We start from the raw sequence: 19,415 nt of genomic DNA, 5'->3' as shown, positions 1-19,415 counted from the left end.
ATATGGTTTTTAAAAATATCCAGCCAAAAAGAATAACACTAATAATTTTTTAAATAATATAAATTTTTTAAATAGTTATTAGTTAGTATAATTAATACTTATTTTATTATTGTTTTTTTTATTATTAATTATTATTAATTTATTTTATTTAATATAGTAAAAATTTTAATCAATTTTTATTTTTCACTCACATTATAATCAAAATTATAAATAAATAAAAACCTTGTTGTAATGACTAATTTTCCTCAATATATAATATATATGAAATTTCATGTTAATTTAAACTCATTAATCCTGTTGCAAAGTAACAAGTTACAGCAAGTTATCTTAAAAAAATAAATTAATAAATTAAATAAGGAATTTAATAGGTAATATTTTTTATTTAATTTATTTTTATTTTTATAACTAGTAGAGCTCATACATAGCCCAAATTACATATATTTGATAAAACGAAATATATAGAACATAAAATATGTCCTAGATGAACTACGCGCGTAAATAGGACAATATAACAATATGAATAAAAGTTGCAATCTGACAAAAGTATCTTCTTTTTCTGTTATTAATATTCTTTTTTTTTTTAAAAAAAAGATAAATCTTGACAAAGAAATTAATAAATTAATTCTCTTGTATTAAGTATTAGCTTAAATTTAATCTACCTGAAACATACTTTTTTTCAAAAACAAATGAATAAATGAATTAATTAACGTATAATTGAAAAAATGACAAACATTTAATGCACGCATAATGAATATAGAATTCGATCAATGTCAGAAATTACCTAAAAATTAAATTTCTTAATACAATAATGCAGTCTTACCAACAATTGTATTATTTCGACAAAAAAAATATATATCATATCATAGAGTATTTATGGTGCCAATATTAAAATTGCAAATTTATTGCTTGTTGTTTACTTTGAAATATTATACGGTTATATTTTTTATAGCTATTAAATTTTACTACTAACTAGTGTTATACCTACTGCATATTGATTTAATTTTGAAATAATAATCTCATCGATAGAAGTTTCTAGATTTTCACACCGGACTTACTTTGTCATTGAATTTAATAATCAGGATAATGACGTCATATTGATAATTATTCCAAACTAAAATGTTATAGAGAACTTGAGTGATTTTGAATAGTTAGAAAATTAAAAGTGAATAAGTTTTTTAAATATAATGTAAGTCAATAAGGGTGGAGATTGTGTTAAAAGAAGAATATAAAGAGAAGTTTGAATATGGAGATTTTTGGCGTTAGATTAGGTAAGATTAATGACAATAATAGGGATAAAGAGGACAAAAAGTTGTTGTTAGGCTATATAGATAAAGTAGGAGTGATAGAAAAATATTTGGAAAGCCTTCGTGTTGGTCAACACGAACGTGACGTTTAATATTTTTGATAATTGTAATGTCTGCGCTGTATATTCTAATCTTATACTGTCACTTTAGCTTTCCTTGTCCAAATCTATGATAATGAGGATAAACCATTGTCGGAAAATTCTAAAGAAGAAGTCTACTCGATTTACTCATGTTATCAAGAAAGTAGAGGCGGATAAGTGATAGCAGCTTGTTTATATCTTGTAAATTAATTTAGCGTTTATATATATAAGAGATCCTTCAATCCAAAGGGTTCCTGTATCATTTGGGTTCTTCTACTTGGAGCATAATAGATAAAAGTATAGATATGAGAAACACGAGGAGGATTTTGAAGGTCAATAGTATTTAAATTTGGAAATGGATTGAAGAATTTTTAAATGAGTATGATTTTTTTGTGCGCTTTCACCTTTTCGAAAGTAATTTTATCTAACATTAAAGGTAATGAAATAGCAGATAGTTTAGCGAAGTTAGAACGTTACGTTTAAGTGACATTAAAAGCGAAATGAATATAGAAACACAAGCATGGAATTTAATTCATCCTAGCAAGGCAATTAACTAGAGAGTTTTTGAAACGGATTAAATATAATGTGCAATTTTTATCACTAGATTTTTTTAAAAAAAATTCAGATAGTGAAATTTAACGTATGATTTGGTTATGAAATTTTTCGAAGAAAACAACGATAAAGGAAACAATTTGACATATTACAGTATTATTAGGCCAAAAAATTTGTTAGAAAAATTTCCTACACTTGATAACTTGAATAGACATTATCCAGATATTTATAAAAACGATACGTGTATTAGATGTAAGGGAACGCATGAAAATTGAAACATATCTGTAATTATAGAAATAACAAAACCGATCATAGAAGACTTTCAAAAATTGTACGATGGTTTTGAGAATAAAATTAATAAAATCGCAAAGGAATGTAAAATCTATCAGTTGAAAGCCAAATTTAACGATATATTAAATCAAGGATCAACGGTATTACTCAATGCAATAAAATAATTAAAGGTTTGGTAAATAAAAAACTTTTTTCAGATTCAAATAACAATGAATTCAAGAAAGCTATATATGAATTTATTGGTGAAGTTGTAATTGAGTCAAAAAATACAATTTGGAAAGAACGCTGTGAAGAAGTTAATAAATGGGAACGAGAGAACATACTAAAGATGATAAAAAAAGAAATATATTATGGATTCAACAGAGAAAGATGGAGACAAGCTGAGTTTTATAAATTTTAGAAAATCTAAAAAAAATCAGTTTATAAATAAATCATGTTGCTGGATCAATAAGGTCGTAAAAACAAAAGGAAGTTATTGATCTATGATTACAAGATCAAGCAATTAAAAAATTGATTTTGTAGTCTAGGGTTTTGGTCTAATTTATTTTAGGTTTTTTTAATACATAAAAAGGTAGGGGTAAAAATGATCGGAAGATCTTTTCTCTTATAGATAATGTATTTCCAGCCCTGAAAAATGTATTTATGGCTCGGGTCCTGGACACAAACTACACGTTCTTGTTGGAAACCACCAAAACTGATTTACCAATTCTTTTATTTTTTTCATTTGCCTAAAACTCAATAAAATTCATGGGAATTGAATTATACGATCTTTTAATACAAAAATACTTATATTGGAGTCATGGAGTCATGGAGCGTTTATAGTTAAGGTGACAGGATTAAAATGTATACATTAATAACATTTCTTTAATAATTCTTTTTTTTTTTTAAACCGCTTACTTCCAAGAAAATTCAAAAAAAGTTCCACAATAGAAAGAATTTTAAGACGCGTTAAATAAATTTTTTCAAGTGAGATTCTCGTCCAAAAAAGTGAAGGTGTCATAAAATTTCAATAGTTTAGAGCGTGCACCGTTTACCACAGTATCAGATCATTCTTTATACTGATTTTAAATTAATGCAAAGATTAGTCATAATTTTTTTACTTTTATTCCTATTATCTTACTAATAAACTGTAAATATTTATTATTTCACAGCAGGTTAACAAAAATTACACGTTACTAACAACTATTACTTAATAAAGAAAAATTTTATTATGAAAAATGAAATCAATTAAATTTAGTAACAAACAGGATGGTGGTCAATGTCTGAATTTGTTATATTTTTTATATTTTAACGTAAGTTATCATTCTTAATCTATGATCAGGAGCGTGAGATTGTGATGCTAGATTCAGAAAACTAAATCATAATTTTTTTTTTTTAAAAAAATATTTTTTTAAAAATATTTTATAGGATTAACAATTAATTATTGATTTCGAGTAAACTCACTTATTAACACAGAGATTTTAAATTGTAATGGTAAATGATAGGATGTAAAAAGTTGGATTGTCATTCACCATAAAATGAAAGAGCGAGGGGGGAAATTTTTTATCTACTTTCGTTATAATATAAAAATTATATAATGATTTCAAATAATGAGGAAGCAGAATTTTATAATAAATGTGAAATTTAAAGAATGGTAATTTACGTGATTTCTATTATAATTTTCTTTATAGATTTTTAATTTTGTTCAGTCATTAATAATTAATTACACGTAATTTCCAATTTCATTACATTAAAAATTCTGTATATTATTTAATTCTCATCTTCAAAATTATGCAAATAAACTTTGATTATATTCATTTAACAACAATTTCCTTTTTTTTTTAATCGGTATAAACGCTTTGGCCATGTAACAATTCATCGATCTGACACGTATATCACGTTAAATCTTAGTATTCATATCAATTGAATATTTAATTTTAGTTACAATCAATACTAGAACGAACCAATTTTACGTATTAACTCCAATTATAGCGTTACGATGTTAGAAATAAGAATGACAGTTAACCACATAAATCGTTACTATTATAATATAGCAAAATTATCAAAGATAAATATTTATTGTAATATCAATCTCATTTCAAATGTGCTAGTAAGAATTACAACTATTTAAAGTAAAAAATGACAATATTTATCTGCTTTCATGAGCTAAACAAAAAATAATAATAATAATTATTGCTATAATACTATATATGATTTAAATTCTGATTACATTTTACTATTGTAATCATGCTAGAACCCATTGTATTATCAATGGGTTTTTAGAAATTCGATAAGAAGTTGATCTTCTGAAAGATACCCTTCTTTTTCCACTTCATCATCATAATTGATCTCTGCAAATGATTTCTTATTTTTTTCCATCTGTTCCATATAATACGAGTACTTTTCCACAAACTTCTCCGGTCGTGCAGTTAAAATAAAATCTTTATTGTCGCATACACTTAACATGATGGATTTATCATTTATACCAACATTTTCATCGTACGAGGTAGTAATAATGTACGCATATTCGTGATCAACTTGGAACATGTTTTCCAAGGACTCGATAGGAACAAGACGTGGATTCATAATCAACTTACTACTCGAATAGAAGGCGTTAATTAATTTAGCCCCAAGGAGGCCGGTATCAGCATAAGTTTGAATCATTGAATCATTTTGTGTTGAACAATCTTGTCCAAATTTGCGGAGAAAATTAGCCAACCATTCACCCACACCACCTTCGACATATCCATCAAAGTGTAAATAAACACAAACATAATATTCATAAAAGTATTTACTTCTAGCTGGTCCGCCTAGCAAACTTGTTTCTCTTCTTTTAGGTTTACGTTCACGAATAAGGACAATACTGTGTGTTCCCATTTGTAACGTTCAACGATATTTTTCAAGGAAAAAAAATCTGGTGGCTTATGATGATGATAGACTCGCATTTATATCATCGATCATATGATAAAACTTGATCAACTCCCATATAAAGCTGATTTACACGTTAAAGTCACGGTAGCAATGCGTCATAAATAATTTTTATTCATGACGCAGTATAAAATACGAATAATTTTACACACGGTAATGTGATCATTGAACATTTAAAGGCGAAGCCACAATTTATATCTCGCTTTGTAAAAAATAATTTATCACACTATAATGATCCTAAAATTAATGGAAAAAGGTAGAGTTTCAAGTTTTTTTTTTTATTTTAGAAGCTACTCTCCCTCTGTATTCTTTATAGGAATTATTTTCCTTCATTTTCTTTGTACTTTCATTCCCTTTAGAAGTTTTCTAACCTAAATTTCATTTTTATCCACAGTTTATCATAGTTATCCTTATACTTAAGACCAAAAACTCATATCTCAACGAAATCAAGAACTTTTGATGTTATACAAGACTGAATTAAAAGATTACTTCATTTCCATTTGTGTACGTAAATAAAAAGGACAGTGGGTAATTGTAAATTAATAAACAAATTTAATTGTTGTTGATAAATTTAATCAACTGCTAAAATCCAATCATATTTATTAACATGTAAAGAGTTTAGTGATCTTTTCAATGGGATGAATAAAAAACAATTTGAAGGTCAAAATTTAAGGAGTTGCAACTTGATTTAAGAAACGCAGTTAGTTATATTAAGCAATAAGATATGAGTATGTTTTCTCATATAATTTTTTTTTATATTTTTATATTATAATATGCGTTATGTAATTTAACCACTTTTGTTTTTATTTTATTAAATATAAGATGTACCCAACCAAAAAGTTCAAAATCCTGTAAAATAGGTGCGACAAAATCTTCAACTTTTTGAGCATACTAAAGATGAGCCACAGAATATCCAACCGTCCCTAACATGATGCACGAACTTAATTGAATTTAATTCTTAGAATATGTATATTGCCAAGAATGAGGTATGAATTATTAATTTCGTAGTCTTTTTGGTTAAAATTATTTAATTGATCTTTATATTAATTTATTTTTTTTAATTGAAGAAAATGATTTTTTTAAGCATTTAATCGAGGGACGAAAGAACTTGAAGTAGGACAAATGCAAATCAGAAAAAAAAGTAGAATCATAGTCATATTGTAAATTTTTTCCAAGTAAATTTGAGTCGTAAATCGTAATTTAGGTAAAAAGTTTAGCGTTTTGTTACAAATTATGTAACTCTATTTTATTTTTTAATATGTCCTTTTGCTATACCTACTGTTAATAATAAAAATGAGATTTAGTATCATTTGTTCCTTCAAATTTTATAATGTTATTACTGTCTTTTTTTTGTTTGAAATCACCGCAAGCTTGTATTTCTATTATGGCAAAGAAGGGCACCACGTCTTGCCGGGAAAGTTGATTGGGAAAAAATTTGCAAGCAAAAGGTTACAGGTCGTGCCTTACTCAAGACTACAAAACAAAGGCTTTGCAGCATTGGGTTGGATCTGGGCTGTGAACTTTGTTAAGGAGCTTTGTAAGCAAACTCAAATAATCCTCATCGTATTACCGTATTACCGTTTAAAAAAAATGTGTTATAAAATATGGCATTAAATGATCAAAAGGACGGAAAGGCTAGGCATTGTCCACAAATGTAGTGTGACAAATGTAGTGTGAATCTTGCGAACTCGGGCGATTCATGTACAAAATCTTCGAGTAATTGGATTGAAAGCTTGTTTGATGAGTTCAAAATTTTTTTCTATGCAAAATTAATTGAATAAAAGAACTAAATAAAATAAATTCGCCGTATTAATTATTACGTTTGATGTTGCATAAATTAAGAGTATCATTTCTGTATTTTTTAATCTATGATTTAGCTTTAAAAATTCTGATCTGAAATATTCACGAAGAAAAATCAAGGCGGCTGTTATTCGTACCATGTGATTAGACGATCTACAATCACGTTATATTAACATATTTTTTCGCACAGTAAAATTAATATAACGTGATTGTAGATCGTCCAATCACAGTATTTCTATAGAAAAATGGCATGATAACTTAGCAAGCGCTTAACGATTTAATCGGTCGCTGGGATAGTAGCAACACTACCATTATACCATTATAAGAACTAATGATTATGAAAAAACAAATATTATTTAAACTCTTTTTATCCTTTATCCTTTTGTTATTACATAGCTTTCAATAGCTTTGTATTGATTTACGGTATTATAAGAGCCACATTCGCCCTATAAAAAATTTTATCCGTTACTTTTATTTCTGTAAAAACTCTATAAAAATGAGTTTCACGGATCCATTCACGGAAAATGTAAATAATTTGATAAATTCCGTGATATAAGGTTATTAATTCCGGAAATACGAACCTTTTACGGAAAAAAAAGATGGAATATTAAAAACGGATCGACTTTTTTTACAGGGTCATCATGATAAATTAGCTTCCATCTGCATTTTTTAGTAAACGTAAACACGCACCGGTAAAAATATATGAAATAAGTTTCTCCCTATAAAAAAAAGTGGATACGCTTTTTATACGTTTTGTATACTGAGAGATACGTTTGGGCACTTTTTTATACTGTGAGATCTGTGAGATACGGAATTGTGCACTTTTCCGTATCTCGCAAGATACGCTTTTCATATGAAATTATATTGAAAAAACGTATCATGTGAGGTCTTTCAGCATAAAAACGTATATACTTTTTCTATAAGGTCCTTTGTTTTTAATTCTTTCATCAATTAAACATTTTGGTCTTATTCATGCAGTATTTATACACCAACGTAGATTCTGGTGCAACTATCAATCCTGTGGCAGTTGTTGCAGTTATTGAATATATTGTACGGTGGTATTTATATTGGTTAACGTCACGAAGAAATGGTAAGTGAGGCGAATCTGATGCCTTCAGGCTTCAGGAGCATCTTCAAACTCGATAGTGCCTCATAGTAGTGAAATTATTCAATAGTGGTTAAAATTTTTCAATGAGTTGTTAGTTGTTACCAAAAAATAGAATGGGAGTCAGTACAATTCCACTAGGGCGGTATTTAATCAATCCTTTCTAGTTACTTTATTTAAAAAGATTGATCTGGATAACGCTGAATAACGAGGACAGTTATATGAGAGTAAATAATTATCGGTATTATTGGTAATATTTCCTTTAATATATTAATCATTCAATACCAAAAAGTGATGAAATCGCGTACAAAATTCCGGACGGATATCTAAATAAATAATGATAACGAGGAGTGTTAAATTGTAATACGCGTAACTTATTTTATAATACTTTGTTAGAATTAAAATTCGCACAGGAATTACACATTTGCAATATTAAATTTCATTTAAATATTTCTTAGAAATGAATCTTTATTTAAGCTTAAAATTTTTAATCATATATATATATATATCTTAGAAACCTTAAAAAGTAACCTTAATTTTAACCATAATTATTTCCGTATTCCATTGAAAAAAAATTGAAAAAATAATTTTACGATAAATCTATGATTATATATTTATACGTTCATCATACTTAACATTAATTTATCAGATAAGACTTTTGCGTTATTAACATTATCATCTTGTTTAGAGTTCAACTCTTTAATATCTTGCGATTGTTTGTTGATACTTGATAAGAAAGAGTTTTTAGGTTTATCTACAAATTCGGCTTTTCTTGCGTCGTAAATAATATTATAATATTGAGAAGGATTAAAATTACAAGGTTCTGTTTCAACGAAATTTAATTCTTTTATTTCATCTTGAAAATATTGATTCATAAATTCTTCACGTTGAATCCAACGTATTTCCGGTAAAATTTCATTAGTTTCGTTAGGTTTTTTCTTCCAATTACGAGGTTTGTTATAATCCTTTCGATTGTATAATCCTTTAAAATGGAACGTGTTTTTTCTGGATTTTATATAATCACAATATCTTTGCAAACTATCTTTAAAATCTTGAGAAACATATTTCCAAAGGTCAGAAGCAGCAATGGAAACATTCTTACTATTTGTTTTAGTCAATTTTGATTGACATAAAATTCGGAACAAACAAAAATTATTGAGAGTTTTATATTTTTCATATTTCTCAGATTCTAAACGATGATTATAAATTCCAGCTATCGGTATATTAACGTAAAAATGACCATCTATTATAAATACAGAAGGTTCAAACGTCGAAGCAAAATACGATAATGAATTATTGTCCATATCTCGTAAAAGGTTAATAAATGAGAAAAAAAGGACATAAATTAAATTGAAAACATGTTAAAATTTCAAGCCTTTTTATTAGAATTTGAAAATATAGGAAAAGTATATATATATATATATTGTCATGATAAAATGTTATTATTTCATTTGTTATTATTCGATTCGAAAGTAAAAAAAAAAGGTATAACAAAGTCAATGATGTAATAATTTTGTAATAGTTTTTTATGTGGTACGGCCGTACGGGATTTACGAGATATTAAAAAATTCTGGTTTAAAGTTGTCCGATTTTTCCGAATATAAAAATATTTGCATAAACATTCTGTGTAATTCTAAACTTTGACGGGATTCCTTTTTTGAATGTAGTGTTTTTCAAATAATAAGAAATGTTGGGGATAAATACTTAAATGTTACAACAAAAAAAAAATTTTTACTATTACAATTTTCTTTTTTAGGAAACATCTTTCAACTTTTCGATCACTTGCATATTATTTGTTGTAAATTTTTAATAAGTCATGAGTTCCATATTTTAAATTTTTGTGATACGTAAAAAAAAAAAAATTATTTTTTTTTTCCACGTTAATTTCCTAATTTATTATGATTCGACTTTATTATTGGTCACGTATTTTAAAACTTATATGGTTAGAACATCTATAATTATTATTCATTTCAATTGCGCCTAATCTTTTAAACGCATAATTCAGTATGTGCCTAATCGGCCTTGCCATGTTCATTTTGTTCTAGTGTTGCTGACTTAAAATTAAAATGAATCGTTATTAAGATTGGCATATCGGAAATGGAGCGAAAGCAAAGTGATTATCAAGTTATGCGAGATAATGCACGACTTGCACGGAATTAAATCCGATTTTAAGATGCGCAGCATTTACATTACCATTATGCAGAGTTTTCAGTTGAATAATGTTTTTGATTACTTTAAAATACGCAAACCCCAAATAATTTTATATGACGAATACATATATTAAAATTGATATCAAATAATTCTTTTTTAATATTGAAAATGTATTTTTTTTTTGTCCCAAATTTAGAAAACAACAAAGAATGTAAGTTTGTAATTTCCTATTCAATAAAATAAATAAAATTTGGTAACTAGAATCAAGTATTGTATCAACGAATGAAAGTACGTATAATATAAATCAAAGTGACAATTCCTATAAACAAATCCACATTTAGTTATTTAGATTAGTAAAAAATTACAAATATTCTCACGAGATCAATATAAAGATCCAAATAATAATAATGTATAATATTAATATGTTTGTGAAACTCGATAAAATTATTCGTCGAACAACAATTTCTTTCATCATTGAGGGTGAGACCGACATCATTTTAATTTTTTTCATTATATTAAAAAAAAATATATATATTATAATACAACATTTTCAAAAAAAAAAAAAATGGATTGGATGAACTTTGTTAATTTCAATGTCACTTTGTTATAATTTCTATTTCTTTCATTGTAATAAATAATATTAATAATATTGGTTTTTATTAAAAGTTATAAATTTGGTCATGTTTATAAAGTGATTTAAGTGATTTGATTAACCGAATTTGGTTCTAAATGAATTTTAAGGGGTTAGACAAATGATCATTTATTTATTGGTATGATCATTTTGAAACAATAATTGTTTAACCAATTATAATAATATAAATCAATTTTTTTTATACAAAATGACGTAACTTTGTTTTTTCTCGATAGGTTAAAAAATTTTTTTTTTTCTTTCTTTTACGAATATTCATGATCAACATAATTTTTTTTTTCTAAGATGTCATTTAATGATCATTAGTTTATTATTATTATAATGATTTTTATTATTGGTTGTCATTACAATGAAATGATTGGGAGTGATTTTTTTTTTTTAAAGAACAAAAAAGAAAGCGAAGCGGGAAGGTTTATCCGTCAAAATTTGTAATCTATTGCTAATTCATTTAGACAGAATCTTTTTTGTTCGTCAAGGAATGAATGAATATCAATATGATTAATTAATTTGATAGTGGTTACGCAAAATGATCATGACGGAAAATTTATTTTTTTTTTTTTTTAAACAAAGGACAATATTTATTATAAAAGAAAAATATACAAAATTGAACTAATCTAGTTTAAATACAAGATCGAATAAAAACTAATAAAAAAAAATGGTGACTTAAGAATATATGTTCAAAAGAACTATCTACCGTCATGCCTGCCCAAATACTTTCACATGCATAAGCACCCTACCGGTATTCGTACATCCTTTGGTGACTAGATCAAAAATATTTTTCTAAAAAAAAACACACTATAAAACAAAAAGAAAATTATTCTAAAACCTAAAAAAATTTAGTATATCCTAAATTAATTTACGTAAAACATCTAAAATTTCCGCTAAGACCTTTGATCGTGATGTTTTACGGGACTTATCTTTCTTCTGCTTATTATGCTTCTCAGATTTTGCCTCTTGTGGTTTCTTTTTAGAATTCTTAGAATTCTGTTTACTTTTATCAGTCTGTCGACTTCCTGAAGTTCGTTGCCGGTCCTTGTTGGTATTATTACCAAATGACCTTGTTCGTTGCGATGGAGAATCATGTCGATTCCAAGACAGGTGCAATTGCTCCCAATCAAATTGATTATCTAATGCTGTACGCATATCAACCCACTTTTCAAAATAACCAATAAGTTTACGATCCCCCCTTGCAGTCTGTATAATTTTAAAGCTTTTCAAACCCTTAATCGCAGAAAGGAATGAATGTGGGCAATGGTCTTTCCATAAGGCTGCTATCGTCATCGATTCTGGAATTTTTCGAATTGTAGCTTGGAACTTCTCACGTTGTTTTCTTTCTTTGAGTGTCCACCTTGCTGGAAACCATCGAACCGGTATCCCCCCTAAATCCGTAGTCCAAACAGGATCATCATTACCTTCGAACTGGGTAAGACGCAAAGAATTTAATTCTATCTTCAAACGAACTGTTTGGTATTTCTTTTGTTGTTTCATTTGTAATGAGATAGTATTCCCCCAAAATGTTAACTTTTGCAGAATTTCTTCTGGCGTCCAGGATACTGGGATATCATAAACCAAAATGTCTCTGACTTGTGATGTACCATCATCACCTGGTTTATGACCTGTAATAACTTGCTGAATTATATTTTTATTTGACTTCTTTTTTTTATTCGAAGATTTTGTCAAATTAGATAAATTATTATCTGGTTGTTGTAATAGCTGCGGCTGAGGCATTGTAACATCCAGATTAGATACTGGTTCTACTGGTGTGACGTCCATATCAAAAGGTTGATCAACATGTGATTGAGATCCAGAGGCATCCGCAATCGACCGATTTATATTAACATCTTGATCATCACCTATTTGATCATCATCATCAACAGTATTTCGCATATAATCATCTGATTCATCATTTGTTAATGGATCAGAATCAGAATCAACAGTTTGGTGTTTTTTCTTTTTATTCTTTTTAGCCTTTCTTTTTTTAGACTTATCCTCATGTTTTCTCACAACATTCATTATTTGCTTTCTTTCAGCATATCTCTGTTGTATCCCATCATATACTGCGTTAAAACCATGAGAAGCAGAGTACATAGCAACATGTAAAAAAAATGAGAAACTTTGAGGAGTCATTTGGTAACGAGAGGCTCTATTCTCCCAACTGAGTATGTCTTCATTTGTTAATCCAAAATTTGCTTTTAAAATATTATTTTGAACTTCTGTTGAACGTCCCTTAAAAAATGAAGCACTAAGACTTTCACAATATTGTATATATTGGAAATATGTAGTTTTTAAAAACCTATTTTCATCACCCATAATAAGCATAGGAAACTTATTTTCGGCTATTTGTATTTTTCTTGTATCTTCCATTTTAATAAAAAACTGAGTAAAATAAAATTAAAATTTTACTGCGGAATTGTTATGTTTTTTAATTTTTGAAGGAAGAGTTTTTTATCATGACGGAAAATTTATACGCACGGCTATTATTTCGACATTTATATTTTAAACTGCGGCATCATCTAATCCTTGAGTACGAATTGTCATAATGTCGAATTGCAGGATTATTTTACTATAAAAATTTTCTTTGTCCATATATCATGTGACTTATGCAATCGAATATTAAAAATTTTTTTTTTTACGAATTTTAAAATTATAAGAAGAATATTTCTTATTAATAATAAAATTGCATAGAATTTTTAAATTTATAGAAAAATGCAAATGCTTAGCAGAACTTTTAAAAGACATATATATGTATGTATGTATGTATATATTTTAGATATTTAGATATTGCTTCGTCAGGGGCGATTTTGTACCTTTTGGTTTGACCTATGAAGGAAAATTTCGTGAATCATGATACAATACAGATACAATATCAAGCCTTGTTCAATATTTTCTTTGAATTTTAATCATTAGACTTCATGATGATTAGATTTACAAACCTAAGAATACACGCCAAAGATATTCCTTAACGGTTGAATATTTAATAACAATATTAACATTTTTTGTCCATAATATTTTCTTAATACTTGAAAAGTGTCAGTTGAAAGAATTCTTATTCTTATCTTTCTCAAAAAAAAAAGAACTTTCAAAACTATGAATTGATAGAAATTAATGAACAAAAAGTATAATCAAATATTGGACAATATAAAGAATAACAATAGTAAATAATGAATCATCTCAACATTCAAACATAAAAATCATTATTAAACGCAGTAAAAAATCAAAAACTGTAACTTCGTACAACTAGCCAAAAAAGTTATGAAAATCTTTCCTTATATGGATAATTCCCAGCGGAAATACAGTATATTACCTTTTTTGGATACTGACCGAAATTATCCATAATTCCGGCCCTGAAAAAATGCGTATAACTAATAGTAAATTTTTTTTTGCTGCCTCTGACCTTTTAATATATATTACGGGGTCCTAGTATATATTTTTCTTCACAATTAGTGAATGATTGAATCGATCACATTTAATCAATTATATAATCATATAAGGCTCGATCGGTATAGTATCGGTATACGTTACGACGTTACGTTACGTCGTTACAATAAATACAATAAGAAAATAAATTGTAGTTTTGACTTTTTTTAATTTGATAATAATTTATGCTTTAATTATACGCTTGGATTGTGGAAAAAGCCTTTTTATTTAAATAATAAACAAATTAGTACAAGCTATATTACTTCCAAACCAAAAGGTCCATGTACTGTATATAAAGACATTTGGGACTGTTTTCTTCTTCGCCATCTTTATAATCTGATTATGGGATTATGGCGATTCTTACGTCGCAAATGATCTACCTTTCCGAACTTGAGTTACAATTAGGTTTTACAAATAATTAGTTAGATATAATCTGCAACTACATCTAAAATATTAAAAAGCAAACCACCCGTACCGATAGTGTTTATTAGCATTACGTTAATGAATATAAAAAAAAAGGTCTGCAATAATGTAAAAATTCGATATTTTTATTTCAACTACTCATCCGATTATATTATATAGTTATAATACTATTAAACTTGTAACTCGAATTAAAAAAAATGGGTTTAAAACAATTTTACTTATTTTAATCCTAAAAATATATACTCGATCACGTTTATTTGCACATGTAATAATGTAATAGATCATTGCTTAATTAATCAAAAGATTCATTGTAGAATAATTTTGGCCCGCACTATGACCGGCATTAGGGTAGTCGATCAAAATTTGCTCGATCATGGAATCAATTATTCGTATAATATTCTAAGTATAATATATTATGTATTATATTTGTGTATTAGATACATTATTAAGTTTTTCATTAATAATATTGTGTTTAAGTGGAATGATTTTTTAAATTTAAATTTCATTCATATTATACATAAATCAGATTTCTTAAAATTATTTTTTAATTAAAAGATATATTATTACTAGAAAGATCGTCACCATTAATGAAAAAACTTGAAAATTAATTTAATTTAATTAAATTTAAATTTCGATTTATATTTTATCCCATCGGTATTACTGTATGTATACAAAGATGGATTTTTTGTAAATTACCACACCGGTATAAAAAAATTATAAAAGTATAAACTCCATATCGATGTATATATACAGTACGTCATACACAATGAGATAAACCCATTATCCATAGATATTTAATAAATACTCCATACACCGATGCTCGCACCGGTGAATATTTCAGTTATTCATTGATACCCATGAAATAACAAGTATTTATTATTTTTATATGATAAATGGTTTTTTATCAATAAATATTTGCGCTTCTCTATAAAAAAAAATTCTGAAAAAAACTTCGATAAATGATCATTTTTCTAGCTTTTTATTCCCGAAGAAACTCGGTCACGTGATCATTTTTTCGAAAAAATTTTTTATAGGGCTTTTGAGAAAAAATACTGTATAAATTTATTGATTCCTGGCGGGATGATGACAAGAATTAGGATCGTACTCCGATGGGAGTTTATCCTGTTTATTTGGCTGTCCGGCTTCACATAAAATAAATAAATAAATAAATTTATTGAAAATTTTGAAATCTTGGTAAATTAAATAACCAATATAAAAAGAGAATATAGTAAATAAATAACGCCTATTAAATAGATGTCAATTGCTTTATGGAACAGGTCTTAGTAAGTTACAAGAGGTATTTATATTCTTTGAACTTGGTAATATTGGTAATATTGTCGATTTCTCTCCACGATCTCAAAAAAAAAAAAAAAAAAAAATTTTTTTTTTTTTAAACAATATTTTCGCACGGCCTCATGCTGATTTTATTTGACAGATATTTTCATTATCGTACAATATTGATGTTAATAGTTTATTACCGTACGATAATACGATAATACAGAGCCGTTATATTGGTTAACGTCACTTCGTGACGTTATACCACCGTATAATATCCATGAATCCATGAATTATCAAATATATTTAGTAAATATGTAATATAATTGTCACGCGAAATTTATAGTGAAAATGGAAATTCCACTAGTCGTGTAACGTTAAATTATCAAATTTCACGTTTCATGAGTTTGTCCATTGTAATATTTGTTACACAAATATTTAATCATAAATAAAGGAAATAAGTAGTTATTCACGAGTTTTGTCCTTTTTCTTTTCTTTTTTTTTTTTTGTGCAAAAAAAAAATGTGCTACATCAACGAAGACATCCTTTCTATTATATTTAGAAAATTAAACAATGATAAAATATCACTTTATTCCTGCCTTTTAGTTAATAAAACTTGGTGCATGACAGCAATGCCAGTTTTATGGAGAAATCCTTCTGAAAACATTGATTCATCATTAACAGCAAGGAAACTATTATTTAATGTAATACTTTTACATTTATCGGAAGAATCAAGAGATATTCTGAAGAATCAAGGAGTGAATAAACTTATTAACGAAGTTATGAACAAATATCAACGACCTTTATTTGATTATTTAAGCTTCTGGAAATATTTGGATTTATATTTCCTAGAAATCGTAATTTCTTCAAAATTTGATGGACAATTAAATTTGCCTATTATAAGAAACGAGATATTAAAGTTATTCATCAATGAAAATACAAATTTAATGCATCTTTTAATTCCACAATATTTTGATTATCAACTACATCTTATCCCAGGGGCTGAATATTGCCTCTCAAGACTTGATTCCCTTCATTGTCATGCTGACCTCGACCAAAGTATTTTGGAAGGATTTGCTAGAATATGCAAATTGATTAAAAAACTTAGTCTTGTTAATGTGAATTACTGTACCAATAATTCTGGAATCATTAAATTAATTGAAGAACAAAAAAAACTAAATGATGTCAGTTTTGATGATGATGGAGTAGAACATGGATCATTCTACGTAAGAAAATCTTTTGAAGAATCATTGATGAAGCATTCTGATTTTGTCCAATACTTGAGAATAAGTTGGATACCTGTTACAAGAATTCTTTCATGTCTCGTGAATTTAATAAGTTTAAATATAGCTCAAATAGAATCTAATATGGCATGTTGGATTAATATTGAGAATGTGACATTTCCTCTTTTAAAAATTCTAAAAGTTCATCAATTTCCATCTGACATTTTAGTAAATTTAATCAAAAATACGAAAGGTGGTCTTTCTGAGATTTGTATATGTTATGATGGTATTGATAGTGAAAGTATTTTTCAAGTAATTGGTCAAAGTTGCCCAAATCTAATTTATCTTGAATTATCATTGTATGATAATATTAATTCATTTATCCCAGTATTTGAAAGTTTATTAATTAACTGTCAATTTTTAAGTGGATTCATTATTGATGTGGAAGATAATTATTTTAGTGAATTTAATTGGTGTGAATTATTCATAGTATTAGCTAAATCATCGCCAATTAATTTGTTTAAGTTTAAATTTTATTCCAAGTGGGGATTTAAATTGGAAGATATGGAATTATTTCTTAAAAGTTGGGAAGGTAAGAATCCTCTATTAATAGAAATGAGTTTTTGTGTGGTTAGAGATGAAGATAAATTTGAAGATTTACTTAAATATTTTATGGAAAAAGGAATGATTGAATATTACTCAATTGGTGGTGGCAGAATTAATGAAAATTTTGAATGGATTTAAAACAATCCTTTATCAATTTTTTTTTTTTTTTTTTTTGAGTGATGTGCGTGCTGTTTTATTATAGTAATTATAAAATTGTACTTGAAATTTTTTCTATTATCTCTTTCTATTGATTGCATCATTTAATAAATATTCAATTATGCTTAATGGTTTAAAATCAAAGTTTTTTATTTTTACATTTTATATTAAAAAAGCGAATTACAATATGTGTCAATGATTGTTTTAATCCAAATCATGTAATTTATTTTTGCACTATGCGATATGTAACTAATATAAAAATCACATTTCAAGGATGAATCTTGGAATTAAAGTAACCTAATTATCTTCTTTTGATTGATTTACATTGGCTTCATGTTTTTATGTTCTTATGATATAATGGATCAACATCAATCTGCCAACGCCGAACAAATTAAATTTCAATGTCAAAAACTGCAAATCATTTGGAGCTTAGATCACTGTATTGTATAAATTTTTTCATTCCCATAAAACACCTCGTTTATATTAAATATAATAATAAATGATTCATAAGAATTCATGGAATACTTTGAAAACTGCAATCTAAAATTGGTTTATTTGTATTGCATAAAATGTCTCTTCTGGTTAAAATTTTGCAAATTATATAAATTTGTAAATTATATATTGTTTTGTTTAGTGACTTGTCAATTTTAATAGTTTGATTGTCAAGATAATTGAAATTAAGGATTTTGATGCACAGTATATTAAAGTTAACATTTATCATAACTGGTCATCGTATTGTTAACCAGACGAGATTAAATTTTTTTGTACAAAAGAATATGATATATATACTATATGGTCAAATAACACATATTCTAACTATATGAAAGAATCCAAGAATCGGATTTATTCAATAATTTTCATCAATGTATCATAGATACTATATAAGAATTAATTTAGCCAATCTTTTTTGCAACGTAATTTATGGAAGATGGCAGAACTATGAAAAGCGCAATAAATAATATAATTCGATAGGAAAATTTTCGCGGATATATTAACTTTGATGGCAAATTTATTTTATTTACCAGCTCACAATTCAGAACTTATGTAAGATTTTAAAAAATGATGCGGTAATATTTGATTTAATAAATGCTGTTATGTTGCAATAATCAACCTTCAACAAAAGAAAAAACAGGTTTGTTTTGTTGAAAAAATCCAAATCTTGCATAAACTCTTTTGAATAAATTAAAGCAAGTCAATATAAATTACAATGATATCAATATCTCGTAAATTCTGAAATGTTGTATGAATAGTTTTTATTGTTTCGTTTTGTAACTCTTCTTCATACTCACGTCTAAAAAAATCTATACTGGATGTGATTTTTTGCATAAAAACCCATTCAGAACCAACTATTCCACTGAGTTTGATTTGGATGTGAAATTTTGCAAGGAGAATTAATGCCATTCATTTTAAGATGAGTCATATAAAGGTTTCTTCGTGCAGGTGACTTGACAAATGATTCTTTGATTTAGCCAAAAG

The 19,415-nt window shown here is 26.8% G+C and overlaps 4 protein-coding genes across 4 annotated transcripts; 1 reads left to right on the top strand and 3 right to left on the bottom strand.

The window, feature by feature from the left end:
• Positions 1-4,249: 4,249 nt before the first annotated feature.
• Positions 4,250-5,123, bottom strand: OCT59_027217 (uncharacterized protein). The gene has a single exon (XM_025314933.2). It carries the CDS (start codon positions 5,081-5,083, stop codon positions 4,475-4,477), a length of 609 nt encoding a protein of 202 aa, XP_025184151.1. The 5' UTR covers positions 5,084-5,123; the 3' UTR covers positions 4,250-4,474.
• Positions 5,124-8,653: 3,530 nt separating this feature from the next.
• OCT59_027216 (uncharacterized protein) lies at positions 8,654-9,343 on the bottom strand (the record flags this gene model as incomplete). Its single annotated transcript, XM_025314934.2, has 1 exon — positions 8,654-9,343. One exon carries the CDS (start codon positions 9,341-9,343, stop codon positions 8,654-8,656), a length of 690 nt encoding a protein of 229 aa, XP_025184152.1.
• Positions 9,344-11,685: 2,342 nt separating this feature from the next.
• Positions 11,686-13,203, bottom strand: OCT59_027215 (uncharacterized protein; the record flags this gene model as incomplete). Its single annotated transcript, XM_066136811.1, has 2 exons — positions 11,686-11,972; positions 12,435-13,203. 2 exons carry the CDS (start codon positions 13,201-13,203, stop codon positions 11,686-11,688), a joined length of 1,056 nt encoding a protein of 351 aa, XP_065993262.1.
• A 3,272-nt stretch (positions 13,204-16,475) lies between these two features.
• Positions 16,476-18,074, top strand: OCT59_027214 (uncharacterized protein; the record flags this gene model as incomplete). The annotated part of the gene is made up of 1 exon (XM_025314935.2): positions 16,476-18,074. The coding sequence occupies one exon, from the start codon at positions 16,476-16,478 to the stop codon at positions 17,919-17,921; it is 1,446 nt and encodes a 481-aa protein (XP_025184153.2). The 3' UTR covers positions 17,922-18,074.
• Between the last annotated feature and the right edge of the window lie 1,341 nt (positions 18,075-19,415).

This window comes from Rhizophagus irregularis, chromosome 7, assembly GCF_026210795.1.
Source record: "Rhizophagus irregularis chromosome 7, complete sequence".
NCBI classification, from domain to species: Eukaryota; Fungi; Glomeromycota; class Glomeromycetes; order Glomerales; family Glomeraceae; genus Rhizophagus; species Rhizophagus irregularis.
This window is presented reverse-complemented; position numbering and strand designations above follow the sequence as displayed.

Bases quoted from the DNA above. Each gene is read 5' to 3' on its own strand.
- OCT59_027217 (XM_025314933.2), bottom strand. From the start codon at position 5,083: ATGGGAACACACAGTATTGTCCTTATTCGTGAACGTAAACCTAAAAGA.